The 16,333-nt window shown below is 38.1% G+C and overlaps 1 protein-coding gene across 6 annotated transcripts in view; it reads left to right on the top strand.

Moving 5' to 3' along the window:
* CCSER2 (coiled-coil serine rich protein 2) overlaps positions 1 to 14,950 on the top strand; it is a 66,041-nt gene extending 51,091 nt beyond the window's left edge. For 2 of the 6 annotated variants that reach the window (XM_017836349.1, XM_017836348.1), the window contains exon 11: positions 9,910 to 14,950. In XM_017836349.1, the coding sequence (XP_017691838.1) occupies positions 9,910 to 10,731 (822 nt within the window). In that variant the 3' untranslated portion in view covers positions 10,732 to 14,950. Of the gene's footprint in view, positions 1 to 1,420; positions 1,506 to 6,004; positions 6,045 to 9,909 lie in introns of all 6 variants that reach the window. The other 4 variants (XM_017836350.1, XR_001878303.1, XM_017836351.1 and 1 more) reach the window with 4 other exon arrangements.
* Positions 14,951 to 16,333: the final 1,383 nt, after the last annotated feature.

Below are 16,333 nucleotides of genomic sequence, written 5' to 3'. Positions count from 1 at the left end.
CTTGATTAAATGAATGTGTGAAGTTACATCTTAGCAGTGCTGAAGCTTGGAATAGTGGTGGATTATACCTAACTAGATTAGGAGAACTGGAAGATCAGGGACATGTTTAAAGTTCGCTAAGATAAATAAAAGCAGAATATTTATTTATAGAAGTAATGTGATCTTTAACATTATTTTAAAAGAAGCATGGAGAGAAAATACTTTATTGTTTGTCCAGCCCTGGCAGTATGATCTGCAGCAGAGAAACTGGAGAGAAGGGGCAAAGTGGCTTCCTGTTTCCTTTTATACAGGTGTTCATTCGAGTATCTTAAGCCACCTGGCTGAAACAGTAGCCACAACTGGTTGCTGTTGGCCAGGAGACAATGGCAGTTGTCATTGTCAGTACCAGTATTCCAGAACTTATAAAAGCAGTTTTCAGCTGCTCAAACAGTAAAGGAGTTGTAAAGTCTGTCCTGTTGAAATGGGAAATCAAGATGGTTATTTAAGAGTGAAGTTGCAGCTTTGGTAGGTTTTTCAAAGGTAAGGGTATGGAGAAAAGGATACACTGCATAAAACGACTTTTTCTTGTTTTGAGAGTGCAGCAACCACAGTGTGTCACACTTGTGGTGATCCGAGACATCTGACAGGCAAGCCCTGCATGCCACAGATGTGCACAGTTCTCTGATCCTTTAATGGGAGACTAAAGCTCCAAGAGCAAAGTGCAAGGAGAACAGTTTTATGTCACCTCTCCTCTTCCACGTTCAATAATAATGTCAAAATAGGAGTGGACTCTAAAGCACCAGGACTTGCTAGAAAATTTGTTTCTATGTATTAGAATTTTTTTGTTGTAAACTAAAGCTGATTGGTTTTCCAGTAGATTAGAACTAAGCAAGGTACTGCTTGGCGAGGCATTTCTAAAATATTTTTGAAAGCTGTATAAATACATTTTTATCATGTATTTTTAACATGTAAAACTCAGCTTCTATACTCTTCCCATAAAACCATCTTTGACAGAAATGTGTTCCTATGTATTGAATAAAAATGGTGGGGTTCTTGTAAGATTTATGACTAGTTTAAGACATCATGATGTCATTTTTCCTCTGGGCTTCAGTAACATGCAGCATTTGCTTTTACAAAGCCGAACTCAGCTTCTATACTCTTCCCATAAAACCATCTTTGACAGAAATGTGTGCCTATGTATTGAATAAAAATGGAGGGGTTCTTGTAAGATTTATGACTGGTTTAAGACATCGTGATGTCATTTTTCCTCTGGGCTTCAGTAACATGCAGCATTTGCTTTTACAAAGCCGAACGACTGGGAAATGTAATGATACCTTTCTGTGGGGAAAAATAAAAAAATGGTGTGGCTTTTTGGTGTCTTGTTTTTTTTTCCCTGTTCTCTTTTTTTATTATACTTCTCCCCCTCTCTCTTTCTGCACAGGGTGGGTATTCTGCTCCCTCCTTCTCTCCCTGGCAGGGCTCATTCCAGGGCATCCCTCGGACTGTTCCACCGCACCGCAGACAGAGTGAGTCTGTACCTCTCACTCATCTCCCTCACCGTGTTCCAGTAGAAGCTTCCCCTTTGCACGCACTGTTCATCTCGTAGTATCCTCCTCTCTCAGGCAGATTTCCAGGCACACACGATAGTCTGTGGCTAACCAACATGCTTCAATCCTTCAGCCAGCGTAAAGCAGCTCCAACTTATAGCTTTGTAACAGTTATTAAATGCTGATAGACCTCAGCAGTTCTTCAGGCAAACCCGAGTAGGCCCTTGTTTCCGGTCTTGTCTTAACATAAAAATCTTGCTTGCTGCATTTTCCCTGTCTTCCATGGCTGTAATACACTCTCCTGTTTGTGTGTGTTCTCTTTGCTCATCCGTCTGCACGCCTGCATTTGTGGATGTATTTACGTAAATACCTTGTGGCTGTATGTAAAAATATCGGTGAGAAAGTGTCATTGTCTCTCACAAGAAGTTTTCTTACCTTTTCAGAATGGCTTCACTCAAACTAATTTTTTTTTTTTTTATTCCTCCCTTGGTATTTGTTGTAAAAAGGCTTTTAATACATTGAAGTGGCTGTTGCACAACTTGCATGATTTATTAACATTCCTTATGTGCTAGCTACAATGTGGGCTGATGTAAAGATGCATTTGTTCTCTTGGCTTGGATCTGCAAAACAAAAGACAATTGCTGATTTTAAAACTGTATGCTTACGTAGACATAGAGAAATGGTAAGTCTTATTTTGTGCTTTGGTATTGCATTATAAACAGATAAGTGTCTGAAGAAATATAACTACTTCATAATGCTAAAGTTATATTTTTTGAATGTACTGTAATTTGAGAATTACAGTGTTTGCCTAGCAAAGCCCAAGAGTGTATTTGGACAAGAAATAAAGGAAAAAGTAAAAGTATGAAAACAAGGTAAGATTTCCAGGGCCAGTGGAGATCTGCAGCTTTCCAAGCTGCACCTTGGAAAACAAAGCTTACACATATTTCAGATTGCAATAATCCTTAGTTAATTCGATTACAAGAAAAAAAAAAATCTTACGTTTTGTAAATCGTGTTTCAAATACTCTCTTGGCATTTCTGTGACAATGTCATTTAAACAACTCATCAGGAATGCACAGTCTATTTCATGGGCTTTTCTCTGTGCAATAAGGGGTGTGCTTCATTTTCCTGTGGTGTCTGATGTGGGACTCTGTGTGTGTAAAGAACGTAAAACCCCTAAAACTGATGATCCTCTCACCTGTTGCTGAGTGGAGGGCCAGCAGTAGCACAGCCTGGCTGATTTGCTGTCCTATCAGCAGAGACTGAGTTTAAAGAGATAGTTTTAGACCTGCAGAGCATATACATGTTATGGTTTTGGGGCTTAGTGGTTGGAGAGTCAGACCAGAGGATGGTGTCTGAGCTGCCCCGTGGGAGCCTCTGGTGTCACATCATTCACAGGGGCTTCACTGAAGGAGAAAACTTTTTGCTGATCTCTTACCCTGAGCCCCAGCCTCATTGCTCAACAAACGACAGTGGCTTCTTATTCAGTATTCCACAGCAAATTTTTATTACCAAAGCAGGTTGGATTTTTTTTAGTATACATCTTATATATTCAATTCTATGAATTACTAGTAAAGAAAATAAAGTAGGTGAAAGTGGGCCCTTGATTAATTAATCCAAACTGTAATTAACATATTGTTTAGGAAAATAAGTTTCCTTTAGTAGAGTGTTGGTAGCTTTTTTTCATTAAGTCTTAGGTTTAATCAAAAGATAAATACTGGGAATAAAAATACAGTGTAAATTATGAGGTTTCTTGGACATTTTTAACAACATTCTTGTGAAATCAATGATTTATCACTGTGTGAAGAGTTCTATATAGTAGAACATTACTGGGATTCTCACTAGTATCCTTCTTTCCCACTTGTTTCAGTGGTTTTAGGTTGCAGGTTTTCGAGCTGGTAAGAAATGCCAACTGTGGGTTTCGAGGCGAGTGGTGAGCTGGGTATCACAGCCTTAAACACTGACACTGTCAGTGTTCTTTTGCAGTAATACAGAGAAGGTGATGGGAACGTGAAGTAGTCTCAGCTTTTGTCCAGTTGTGTTTTCTGTCTGGAGAACTTGGAATTCAAGCACTTCTTTTATAATTTCTGGGTCCCGAACCTAAATATCATCTGTGTCTGTGAATACTGCAGGTTTCTGATAGCTGATGAACACACAGATCACTTACAAGCACTGTAGATTATAGGGGTATAAATGGGTAAACTGTTCATATTACAGTACATAAACAACTAAATATAATTTCACTCCTGCTGTACAGGACAGGTCATATATCCCTGCTAGGTAATGTTATAACACTACTGTAGGTTTATGGTTCTTCTCTATTAGCACCATTTACAATGTCAGCAACTGCCCTAGGGACTTACCATGTCACTGCACTTCAACACATTTCAGAATTGGATGTATTTTTTTTCAATTTTAGTGACAATTAATTTTTAATACTTTCACATTTATTAACTTCACGTTGTTTCACTAGCCTTGGAAGCAATTCAGCACTTTTCATTTCATAACACTTTGATAATAGTACATGATTTTTGTCATTTCAGGAATAAAAACCATATAATTTTGGTCCTGTTATTCCCATGTGTCTTGAACTAAACTCCTGGGTAATGGTCCTTTATTTGTCTCTTGGTTATAGGATATATCAAACTTTGTTCAATATAATTAAAAACTTTTCCATTTGTATTCTGGAGCTTTAATGATGCAGCTCTAGAAACACAACACTTAGAAGACACGTTGGTAAGGAACCAGTCATGAGCTCATGTTGTAATACAAGAATATTGTACCAGTTTCTCCAGGCCCCTTGTCCCAAGTGCTTCTCCACACAGGAACGCTGATGAAAACGGTTCTGTTACTCAAGCACTGCAGTTGTTCACATCTCTGCTTACTGTGCACTTCATGAAAAAAGCATTTAGACTTTTTGTGTGTAAGCATTACAAATAAAGGTAATCTAAGCAATTCTAGCAGGTGACACATAGCTTGTTGTCACCAGAAAGAAAGCTGCTGTATGCATGGTGACTAGAAATCAGGTCCAGGCTGTGCTTTTTCATGCATTTTCTTTTAAAAGAGGTTTCTCAACACTGAAATGTTTCCAAACCTTTATTAACCAATTCAGGTTCTTTGCAGGGTGTACGAAGTGTTTGTGTTAGCAGAACAAAGCTGCTTCAGAGCATTAGCAAGGAAGTTACATGACTCATGTTAAGAAAGAGACATATTATTAAAATGTCCTGAAATCATTACATTACTGTCTTTTATATGTAATTACTTTTGCTCCAAGAGTTAAGTGTTCACCTTTATGAAGAAATGTCTTTTAGGTAAAACTCCCTTCTGCCAAATTAGGTATTTGTAGATTCAACTGCAAGAGAAATGTCTCTTGTACCTAATGAAGTGTGTTTGCAAACAAAACTTAATTTTGCATATGGTCGTATTTGTCTGCCTGTTGCAAATGTGTCTGTAATTATGGATGAAATACTTGCCTTGATGGAGTTATATATTACTTGGAGTAATTTTTCTTTGTGAAAGTCTTTCTAAGTTGGGATTTCTGTACAGACTACGCAGAAAAAAAAATATGCTTTGACATAATACTGATTATTTTACTACTCTCATACTGTGATGAGTGGTGATTTAAAAAAAAAATTAGGGTTGTTTTGTATCATTCTTTGAAGCTGTACTCCTTACTGCAGAATCCTATTTTACAGTGTTGAACTACACATATAATATAGCTACATAAAAGAGAGAGGGAAAAAAAAATTGAAAATTAAGGTACTGGCAAATCCTACAGATTTAAGGTGTGAAATCTTGACGTTTTCCAGAGGTAGAAAATGAGAACTTTCCAATGCAGCCCTACAGTAGGGCTGTGTCTGCACAGGCCTTTGTTTGAAATGACAGCTTATCCTGTGCCAAAGCAGTGAGATGAGGGATGTCAGAACTGATGAGGAAATGAAAAAATTATGTAGCACTGTTTGTGTCCCTTCTGCCCTGCCCCTCTCCAAAAAGAAACCATGGGAGTTGGGAGTCTCTTCCAACTTGTGAGTTGGTAGAAAGAGGAGTTATGGGCAACATGATCCAAGGATGTAATGCAGTGTTTTTATGACATTGTTGTTCATTGTTAGATATCTAACATGTATGTGCATGGATGCAAATATTTCTGATGTGTACAGTTGTAAGGATACACACAAGTTCTAGTTACAGTATTTGGAGTGTAAGAGATTAACTGTGTTAAAGAACTTGAAGTTATAAGAGCAAAGATATTCCATGCAGGTCTTGCTATAAGTATTATTTGTACTGCATTACTTAAACACTGTTGCTACCTTTGTTTCTTGAAGGAGGATTAAAAACCGAGGGGGGACCTGGTAATTGCAATTGAAATGGTGAAAAGTTGCAGTTCTGTCATGGCAATTGCTCATTGTTTTGTCTTGGTCCTCTGACTTCATTGTCCTTGTCTTTTTCTTGTCTCTGCTTTCCCATTATGCCATTGGCAAGGAGTTGAGAAGTTAGTCCATTACTTCTGTGATAAAGCGTGGTACAGTACAACTTTAGATTTATTCCCATCTCCTCCCCACGCGTTTTCACTGTTGGGTTTTTCCTTTGCCCTGTGCATGATGCATGTCTGTGAGAGATGTGCATGCAGTTCTCGGATTTTTCATTGCATCACTTCCCTTGTTCCTCAGGATACTGCAGGGAGAAAATGCCTTTATTTCATTCTACAGAGGTATTGCACAGGGAACTGAGTTGCAGATCGAGAGAAGCAAAGCAAAACTGAAGGGAATTTTCAAGTATTGATATTAAATGAATACCACTGTCATGACCACGTTGATTTAACTTCTTTATCAGTACAATACCTGTTTCAGTTTTCCAACACAAAGCTAATACAGTCTCAGTAGTTTGATAACTGAACAGTAATGGTAATCTTCATCATGGATGTAATTTTTCTCTGGATGGTGTAACAGCCAGTTTTACTTGATAGAAATAATAGAAAAATCTCTTAAGCTACTGAGGTAGGGACTGTAATTGAGTAATTTTGATTAGTGTGTCAATATTTGCAAGGCTTTGGAGCTCTTGCCAGTACAGAAAAATCTGTTTCTTTGTGCAGAAAGGAGCATGTGCAAAAAGCATTTTGTCTAATCCTAGAATATGCTGAGTTGGAAAGGACCCACGAGGATCAACCCTTAGCCCTGCACAGGACCATCCTCAAGAGTCACACCCTGTGCCTGAGAGTGCCATCCAAATGCTTCTTGAACTCTTGTCAGCCTTGGGGCTGTGACCACTGCCCTGGGGAGCCTGTTCCAGTAATGTACTTTCAGGCTGGGGAAAACTCATTTTCTTCACTTAAATTGTACTTAAAATGTTTAAGTCCAAATTTGTATAGTAGGAGCATCCCAGAGGAATGCAGGTGTTTGTCCACCCGCATGTTTTCTTTGTGGGACACAAAAAGAAGTCGGGTTAGCACGGCAGTCGTGGGGTCTGTCCCACCCCAAAAATATTGCCAGAAGTGCACTCAAAGCAATGCAGATGGCAACCTTTTTTTAAGACTTCCATGAAATGAAATACTATGCCTGGAAGGTAGAATGCTTCTTTATCTTTTCTCCTCCTTCTTGTGATGGAATTCATCAAGTACTAATCCTTCAACTGACTTGGTTTGTTTGTTGTTTTTGGTTTTTTTACTAGAAACATAATTTCTAAGACTTCCTTAATAAGATGAAGCTGTGAGCTGTGGGTGACTAGTGCAGTTGTCAGTGTGAGATACCTCATGAACTGTTACTTGCATATTGTGCAAGTGGCATGTTGCTGCTTTCAGTGTCATCTTGAATGTTAATGTATGTAGCAATTTGAAAAGATTAAAATCTCTAATGATAATTGGACAGAGCTAGAGTAGAAATGCAAAATTAAAAACCAGTGTTTCTAAAACAACTTCACAAAGATGATAGCAGAGCTTTAGTGTCGTAATTCAGAGCACGTAGCTGTTTTCTGCCTTTGGATTGCTAACTTTCTGCATATTAAACTGCTTAGACTTTTTTAGGTTATGAAGGATAACGAGTAAAACACGTATTCTGCTGTTTTATATGTAAAATGCAAAGTTACCCAGAGGGAAAAGCTCAAATACTACTTAGTCTTTGTCAAAAGAACTCAAAATAGCATTACTGAAAGCTTGCTGCTTTGTTCTATTTCAGATGTGTTTGTGTTTAACTCAACTTTCCATACAAGTTTAGTTTCTTCTGTAACTTACACATTCTTTCATTTTGTTGATCAGTATAACTAGGATTATTTGATATAAAATTAGGATTTGTAATGCTCAGATTAGATATTTGTCTGTGTTTTTGAAGACTGGCATTTAAAAACCCTTTCTAGGTGAGGGGAAAAGGGTTTCTGACAATTATATTTCCATATTTGACACTTATGTGTTTGTTTTAAGTATTTTAATTTTTTACTTCAAGTAGGATTAGAAAATTTGATTTATTTGTTAAAGTATTTGTATGGGAATCAGGTATATATTCCTTTGGTTTCTGCGCTCATTATTAGCAGTTTTGTTTTTACAGATGAGATCTCAAATCAGTAAATAATTTTGGCTAACATCTGCCTGTTAGCTCCTAGGCTGGAAGCATAATAACTCCTGTAACCCATTACATAAACACTGGAAAATGACAAAAATGTCTGGAGGATTAATTTTATTTAAGCTGTAACTCAATATATTTAATATTCCTTGTGCTTAGTACTTCCTTCATTTAGGATCACGTATGGTTAAGAAGGATTCATAAAGCTAAGCTAGTTTTGGGTCATGTAAGGAATGATGTTTTGATACTCATCTGACACCATTTTGGAGGCTGCTTTGCTTTTTTTTTTTTTTAAATCTTCTTCATGTTTCCAAAACAATTGTGTTCAGACAGTCCAGGATATTTGCACTTATGTGCCTGTCACTGGTTCAGCTTAGATTTTGCCTTTGCTTACAGGTAGAACCAGTATATTCTAAAGGGAAAAACTTCAACTAAATAAAAAGTAGATTGAGAAACCTTGATTTTTCTCACATTACTATTAAACTTTTTGATGAGGAATTTTGAGGATTCAGTTGTCAGTAATCCTACCAGGGAAAAGATGAAAAGTTTAAAGAACCCTGAGACATATCATGACCCTAGAAATGTAACAGGAGTCTGGCATGCACAGCTATCTTTGCATTCCTCCCGCTGACTCTAAGAAGAGCTGAAAGGACCAGACAAATAATTGGTTTTCTCATTTGGAAATTGTGAACAATTCAGGAAAGTGACTGAAGTGACGCTGTTAGTCAAATCTCTCAAACACAAACATTGCTTCTTTTTTGTTGGCTGTATTTCTCTAGTAAACAATCAGAATAAGCCTGTTTGCTGTGTACATGCAATCTGTCAATTGCTAAGAATTCAAGTATTTGAGTGATGACAATTTGTAGTAGTTCTGTTCCCCTCCTTTTAAAGAAAATGAGAAAATCATCCAAATCTACTTAAACTGTAGTTTAAGTTTTAATAGGTTTTAGGTTTTGCCATGAATTGCAGAAGTTTTAATAATGCTTCCAAGGTCTGTATCCAAGTTTGAGGTCTAGGATGTGGCTGTGAAGTTAGTGCACACATTAATCTTTTAAGTCTTTTTACAGGGAAGAGCAAAGAGAATAGAAATGACCCAGAAGAGGTACCGGCAGTTCTCTTGTCTGATGCGTGTCTGATCAGATTGTATCTTCTGATCAAATGTAAAAACTTTTCATCCAGTTATCTTTATCCCTTGGTTATCAGTGTAGTAGTATGTGATCTCTAGTTTCAGATGTACTCTGTTCCTTTATCAGCCCATTTGAAATCAATTCAAGATAAAACAGTTCCCTAAGCCTAGTCAGTAGCCTGATTACCACACAGTTGCATCAAATTTTCTGGCCTCACTAAGGCAAGAAAAGTACCCTATAAATTCATGTGGTCCATTAAACACCTTTCCTGCCTGTGCAGTAAAAGGGTTGGGATAGTTAACTTCAGTGTGCCCCGAATAAAAATTAAAAGATGGATACAGCCTGATAGCCGTGGTGTTGGTTTGAGCACTCCAGTGAGAATTGATCGGCACCAGCGATCTGTCCTGCAGATTTAGGTGGAACCATCAGCCATGCCTTTTCATGTTTCCTTTTTAAGCTTGTTGGTTTCTTTTTTGTCTTTTATGTTGTTGTTTATTTCAGTGCTGATATATTTTTTTTTCCCCTTAAGTTACAAGTCCCATTTGTACGCATCCCATGAACCATCCTGTTTTGCCGAAGTCAAAGTTTTGATTTAAAAAAACCAGATGTGCAGCCCTTATCAAACATCCAGCCAGCGCACGTTGGATTCAGAATGTTATCTGGTGTCTTCTTGGTCTAATATATTCTTGTATTATTTTCTCTTTAACAGCCTCAAGTACTACAGCCTTCCAGCAGCCTTCCCAGTTCCACAGACCTCGCCCAGGGAAAACTAGTAAAAATGCCACATATCGAGGCCCACAGTGAATATCCTACACATGATCTGCATGAAAGTAGCAATCATCAGAATCCAAATGCTGCAAATGTCTCTCTCCCAGATAGCCTGAATGATGTAAACTCTTTAACAAGCCTACAGTTAAACATAAAAGATGAAAATGCATCATATTTGGACAATTTGAAAAACAAAACCACTGAAAACCCTGGAGAGGTGATGAGTAATAAAGAAGGTACATTACCATCTCGTTCCCGTTTTCAGACCTCTACACGAGCTGATGCCAGAGAGGTGCAGACTGAACTACCTGTGAAAGGTCAGCCCTCGTTCACAAACCAGGCTTCTCGGCCAAAGTCTTTAAGAATCGCAAAGCCCCCAAATGCTTTAGTGCCTCCTACAATGGCCGTTCTCATACGATCTGCAAATCATTCCGCTGCTTCCAAGGAACGTGAGCTTCTACCACTAAGTAGTTCAACTCAGCTGCAGCCAACATCTGGTCAGGATAACCTAAAGGGTAAACAGAGTCAGAAAGTGTCTAAACTTCGCCCACCAACTATGTCCTTTGTTAGAGCTAAGCAAGTGAGCGGTCAGAAATCCACACCACTATCTCCGGAGCCTCAGAACACCTCTTTGAAGTCTAACATCCCAAAGCCACTGGTACAGAGAAAGGAAAACGTGCAGACACACCCCACCAGTTTGCATTCTGGGGACAGCACGCCCTCCAACCGGCATTCCCGCCTCCCTAAACCAAAGACGCACTGAGGACGTACCTACATCTCTCCCAACGCCGCCACACAACAAACCACTTCCTGTGTCGCGACTGCCTTCGAGCCTGCCGGACCCACAGCCTGCAAATCCCGAGTCCACGTTCAAAACAGCAGCTTCCTTTGAGGGTTTGCACACTCCACCCTGCGACGTTCTGAGGCTGATGTTGTGAGCTGTGCAGTTTCTCTTGAGAGTGTTCTATCTTCTCGTAAGTCTGTAATAAAGATTGTATTGCGGTCTTAGTAATTAAGCAAATGCTGAAGTCTGTGGTGACCACAAATGCCAGAATGCTGCACTACCTATTTCAGGATGGCAGAAGTTATTTCTTACCTCTGTTTCTTTGAGTTATTAGACAATGAAATTGCTGTTCTGTTTAACTTCTTGGTTCTGAGTACTCGTTAGGTCAGAGTGGTGGAAAGTTAGACTTACTAGCAGATGTTTTATTGGCCATAATTCTGACTCTGTATTCCAGAGGCCTATGCAAAAATCCTTGTATTTATCATTATCTCAAGACTGACATATTTAATGTTATTTAATCTGATGGGTTGGGTGGGTTGTGTTGTTTTCGTTTTGCTGTAATCTGAAGTTGCTCTGTTCTTTATTTATCCCATTTTCACTGTTCACTGACATTAAGAAGATTTCACAGGGTGAAACAAGTCTTCTCGCTTAAACATCATCATTTGTTAAAAGATTGTGGTATGTTTTTATTGTGTTGAATGGACACATTACCGGGTAAATTCTTAAAACGCAGTGCAAAGGAAACTTGTGCAAAACCTTCCAATGCAGGCTCTTATGAATTGATAAGTAGGGAGCCTCTGGGAATATGGGGTCCATAACACCTATGTTGAGGTTTCACAACATGCATTTTAATTAATATTTTAAACTTTTATTGTATTACTTGTATTTATTGAGTTCTGTTTAATATCGAAAGGCTCTGAAGTACCTGACTTGAAATTTTGCACAAACTTTGCCATATGTGTAAGAATTTGAAACTATTTTACAGAATAAAACTTGTATTAAAAATGCAACTATTTTTAAGAAAGGAAAAAAAAATTAATTAACCCCCCTTATTTGCTTTGAGCAATCCTATTATGTCCTAATCCAGAGCTGGTACTCTTAAGAGTTTTTCAGAGATGTGTATTTTGGTTTTGGGTTTTTGTAATTTTATTTTATTTTTTTTTTTGTAATTTCTGAAGAAGTGCATGATAACTGGGAAGGAGCTTTTTGGGGAAATAAAGCAAAAAAAAAAACCCAACAAACATTTTTGTGCTCTTTAGGAGAAGTATTTTTTCTGAAAGTAGTCTGGAAATATATGCCCATCATGGTGCACTATGGGACCATGACATGTCATGGGAGTTAAACATATACATATCCAGTGAAGCTTTCCAGAAATTTGATGTTATGTCCCATCTACAATTCTTCCCTTCTTTCCTATGACTCTCTTTGATGTTACTGGTTGAGTGGGGGTTTTTTTTTCTGTCCTTTAACCAGGGGTATCCTGATGGAAACCTCAGTTCGGTGAAGGAAAAAAACACTCATCTGAGTTTTCAATGCATAGTTAATATTCAAGAAAGTTTTTGAATTTGTCACACTAATTTTTTTTTTAACTGACAATGAAGTGGAAAAATTAAAAGGCTGGGGGGAAAATGGGTAGGGGGGAAGTTCTATTTCAGAACTACTTATATCAATCTGAAATAAGGGACCTGCAAGACCTTCTGGGAACTGTGACGAAGACAATGTAAGCAAGACATAAGGAGCGTAATGTTAATTGTTACAGTTGGTATAGGATCAAAATAACTACAGTTTGAGATTGCAGTAACAATTATTCTCCTGGAATAATTTATTTCCTTGAAAAGCATTGAGCTGGATGTCCTTTAGTGTAAGTATTTACTTCCAATAAGAAAATAAAACTGACTTATATTCCCCAAAACTAGCTCCTGGCAGCTAACTGTGTTTCTCAGGAGTTTAAAGACTGCTGAGGGAACGATCAGATTGCTGGTTTGTTTTCTGGTCCATGTAGATTTCTATGGATGGAAGGTGTTTTTTTTAAGTTTACTTTTCTTGAAGACAACCTGATTTTACTGTTACATGTATATGATTTTGTGTAAAAAATATGATTTTCATTTAATGGTATTGACAGAGATATTTCATCCTGAATTCTTTTGCATCTTATTCTGGAGGTATCGCCAGTCTGATCTAGTGATGTTAAAATTTTTATGTTTACATTAAAAGTATAGATATCTTATCTATCTGCACCTTTACTGAAAATTAAGGAGAGAGATGATCAAAGCAAATTAAGCAAAGAAAATTGAGATGATCAAGGTTTTCATAAAAAAGATAGTTCCTAATTTTTCTTTCCAGAAGAAAAAGATTATATTTATACAAGGGTGGGGGTGTCTATGTTAAAGGAACATAAGTAGATTATAGTGGGTTTTTTATAGCATTTCCCCATTTTGTTCTGACAGATTAGTGAGATGATGAGCTGGAGACAGCAGGATTTGCTCATGGATGAGACAGATGCTAGCCTGACTTGTATTTGTGTTCAGCTGCTAACCTCGCATCCCTCTAAGGACAACTCCATGTTTTGGCTCTTCAGACTTTCCCAGGGAAGGCTCTGTTGCATGTATAGTAAGTCCAGAGTATGAGCAAAGCCTGTCAGGAGATGGGCAGCTGGAAGAGTAGTGGTGAAGTGAAGTTTGGAGCTTCACTTGGGTTTGGGGGGTGATGGGTGAGAGGGTGCTGAGTAGAGCTTCTCAGACGGGATTAAGTGTTTTCATGTAACGTATCTACCTTATGGAAGGTGCAGATATATCATCAGTACTGGTGCAGTTATCCAAAAGGCATAAATTTAAGTGTTTGATATCTTCAGGGTTTTTTTTTTTTAGGTTTGTGAAACTGATGTATTGCCATTTTTCTTTGTTTTTGATTTCTCATTCTTTTGTGCAATATTCACAAAAGTATTAAACTACTGTTCAGTATGTGTGTACAGAGGCAATTACGCGTTTTAACAAGTGAATAAACACAAAAGAAAAGAACAGAATTGCACTTTAAATGAGCTTTATTGCTTGGAGTTGTGCCTAAAATAATCTAGATGCCTCCTGCTGTGTGTGGCTTTTGTTTGAAACCAATTTCCCCGGTAGTGTTGCTGTTTCCAAGGTATTTTCACATCACTCTCACAGAATCGATACGCACTCTAGCATGTTAAAAAATATTCATATAGTGTACTGAGTTTTTGTTGTGCAATGACTTTAATTTAACCGTGGAATTTTAACACTGAAGATGCAGCCAGATTATTATTACCTTCCCCTTCCCTGAAGCCAGCACTTCCTACTGCCAATCAGAGCCCATGACTAAAATTCCCCAGGACTAGCATAGCTCTGAAAGAATAATGGCCCCAGCCCATGTTTTTGTTTGAGAAAAGAAGTGCAATATTATCTCAGACTTTCTCCAGATAATCACAAAGGCCCTGAAAATCCAAAACGACGCTGAATTTCGATACAGTTCCAAAAAAAGTGTGTTCCTCAACTTTACATCTTGTAGCAGTGAGACTGCACATAGCAAGTAGACTGCGTCATTGCTCAGTAAACTTCATTTCATCCTTGATCTAAATGCCAATTTGTTGTAATGATGCTGGAAAGCTGAGTACCATTTGCGTGATTTCCTTTGTCTGCATGTCACAACCATATGCACATTCTAAAGTGTCATACTTGGGTAGGTTGCATGTTGGGGGGGAAGTGTTTCTGGTTTTGCACAGCACATAATCCTCTTAATATGGACGTTTTCTTGCTGTACAAATGGAAATCAGTTCTTGAATTGGGCTTCCGTAGCTATTCCTTATCTCGTTACAGAGGCTTTTTCTGAGCAGAGTGGATTTAATACATGATCCTGGTGGTAGGTCTCAGTATAGTCATCTTACAACGATGCTATCAAGGAAAATCAGTCACTGTTGTGGTAAAGCTGCTCACTGCCTACTTAATTGTAAAAGCACCACCGTAAAACGAATATAATTCCAGTGTAACCAAATCTTAAATTCAATGATAGCTAAAACAAGAGGTAGTCTTGCTATCTGCTTTGTTTTTGGTTTTTTAACCCAGGCCAGAGTAAATACTGTATATTGGAATTTGCTTGTAAAGTTGATTTGAAAACCTGTATGTAAAAATTCTTTCCTCAATGTTGCTCTAGTGAATAAAAATAAAAGTCATAATTCTAATAAGTATCTCTTTCTCCTGACTCTTCACTTGTGTGTTATTTTAAGTCATTGCTCAGAATGTAGACAGAAAATCTGGGGAGAGAAGGAGATTATGCTTATGCTTACAGTGTTTTCATGGAATTGTCTTTCTCCCACAGACTTTGTGGGTTTTAGCATGAGACTTTATTTATTAAAGACAAAAGAAAAGGAGAAAAAAAAAGACTAAACATTTTTAATGTGTTGATTCCAGACGAGCATGGACTGATGTGGCTAGTTCTTAAAGTATGTCATGTCACCTGTAGTGCACAGTTCAGAAGAGTATTTAATAGTTCTTTTATGTAATTAACTAGTTAAAGTCATTATTATAAGAGGTTACTTTGAGAATGTTATTTCCCCACACAAGTCCAAATCAGTACAATTTATGCATACATGTAAGCTCCTAATTGTCTGTCAGTATTCTCCCCATGGTTTGAATGGTTTATTCTTCTTGAGATGAAAGGAAATCTGCTCTGTTAATTAATCAGACCAGTTTCAGTGGATGGAAACTCAGGTTTTGAAATTACAATCAAAATTTGGGAGTTCGTAAAGGGAGGATAATCCTGTAGTTTGAAGTAAGAATATTTTAAATATGATGCAGGCAGACACTTGTAATCCTTAACCTGAGGTTTTATTTTGAGCTTCAAGATGACTTTTGAAAATTTTCGTGGGTTTTGGGAGTGGGGAGAACTCCTGCATAGGGTTTCCAAGCCCAAATACATTTTAGGTACCTTCTTCAAGGCCCCAAAAGGTAGGTAGATACTTTAAATCCTCCTGCCTTGTTCTGCTGGGTAAGTGTGCTCTTTGTTACTTGGTGGACAAGACTGTGTTACAGTGATGTCTACAGTGTGATCATCAGCTCTTAAACAGCTGGTGCAATGACTATGTAAGTAATGTCCCTAAAAGCTGTGATTGACAGCTTCCCTGTCTTCCCTGCACACTCTCATCCAGAAGGAAAGGCTTCCTGGCAGCAGTGAGCAATCTTCTGCTGACAGGACTGAGAGCAGTGGTCTCCTGACCCTGGAGCAGACCTGCATCATTGCCACTGGGCAGACTATTAGATGTGAGGAGAAAGTGATAGAGGGTGAGAAATTTCAGACGTTTCCCTTCTTTTGCAAGCCAGAATCCACACCCCCGGCACCTTTCCTTCTATAGAAGTGTTTTGGGGTTTTACGAGCACAATTGAAGGCAGCTGAACCACAGGACACGTTAATATTGAAGCACAAGTAGCATCAACCAGATTTCTGCAGTTCTGCTTTCTCTGGGTTATGGATATTAGCGGCTGTTTCAAGAAAGAATTGGCTTTTAGCAGAGGGCACTAAACATAAATGCTGCATCTCTAAAAATGAGTTACTCAAGTATTTAGTGCTGATC

This window comes from Lepidothrix coronata, unplaced genomic scaffold, assembly GCF_001604755.1.
Source record: "Lepidothrix coronata isolate B3197 unplaced genomic scaffold, Lepidothrix_coronata-1.0 Scaffold276, whole genome shotgun sequence".
NCBI classification, from domain to species: Eukaryota; Metazoa; Chordata; class Aves; order Passeriformes; family Pipridae; genus Lepidothrix; species Lepidothrix coronata.
Note: the sequence above shows the minus strand (reverse complement) of the source record. Positions and strands in the feature narration are given on the sequence as shown.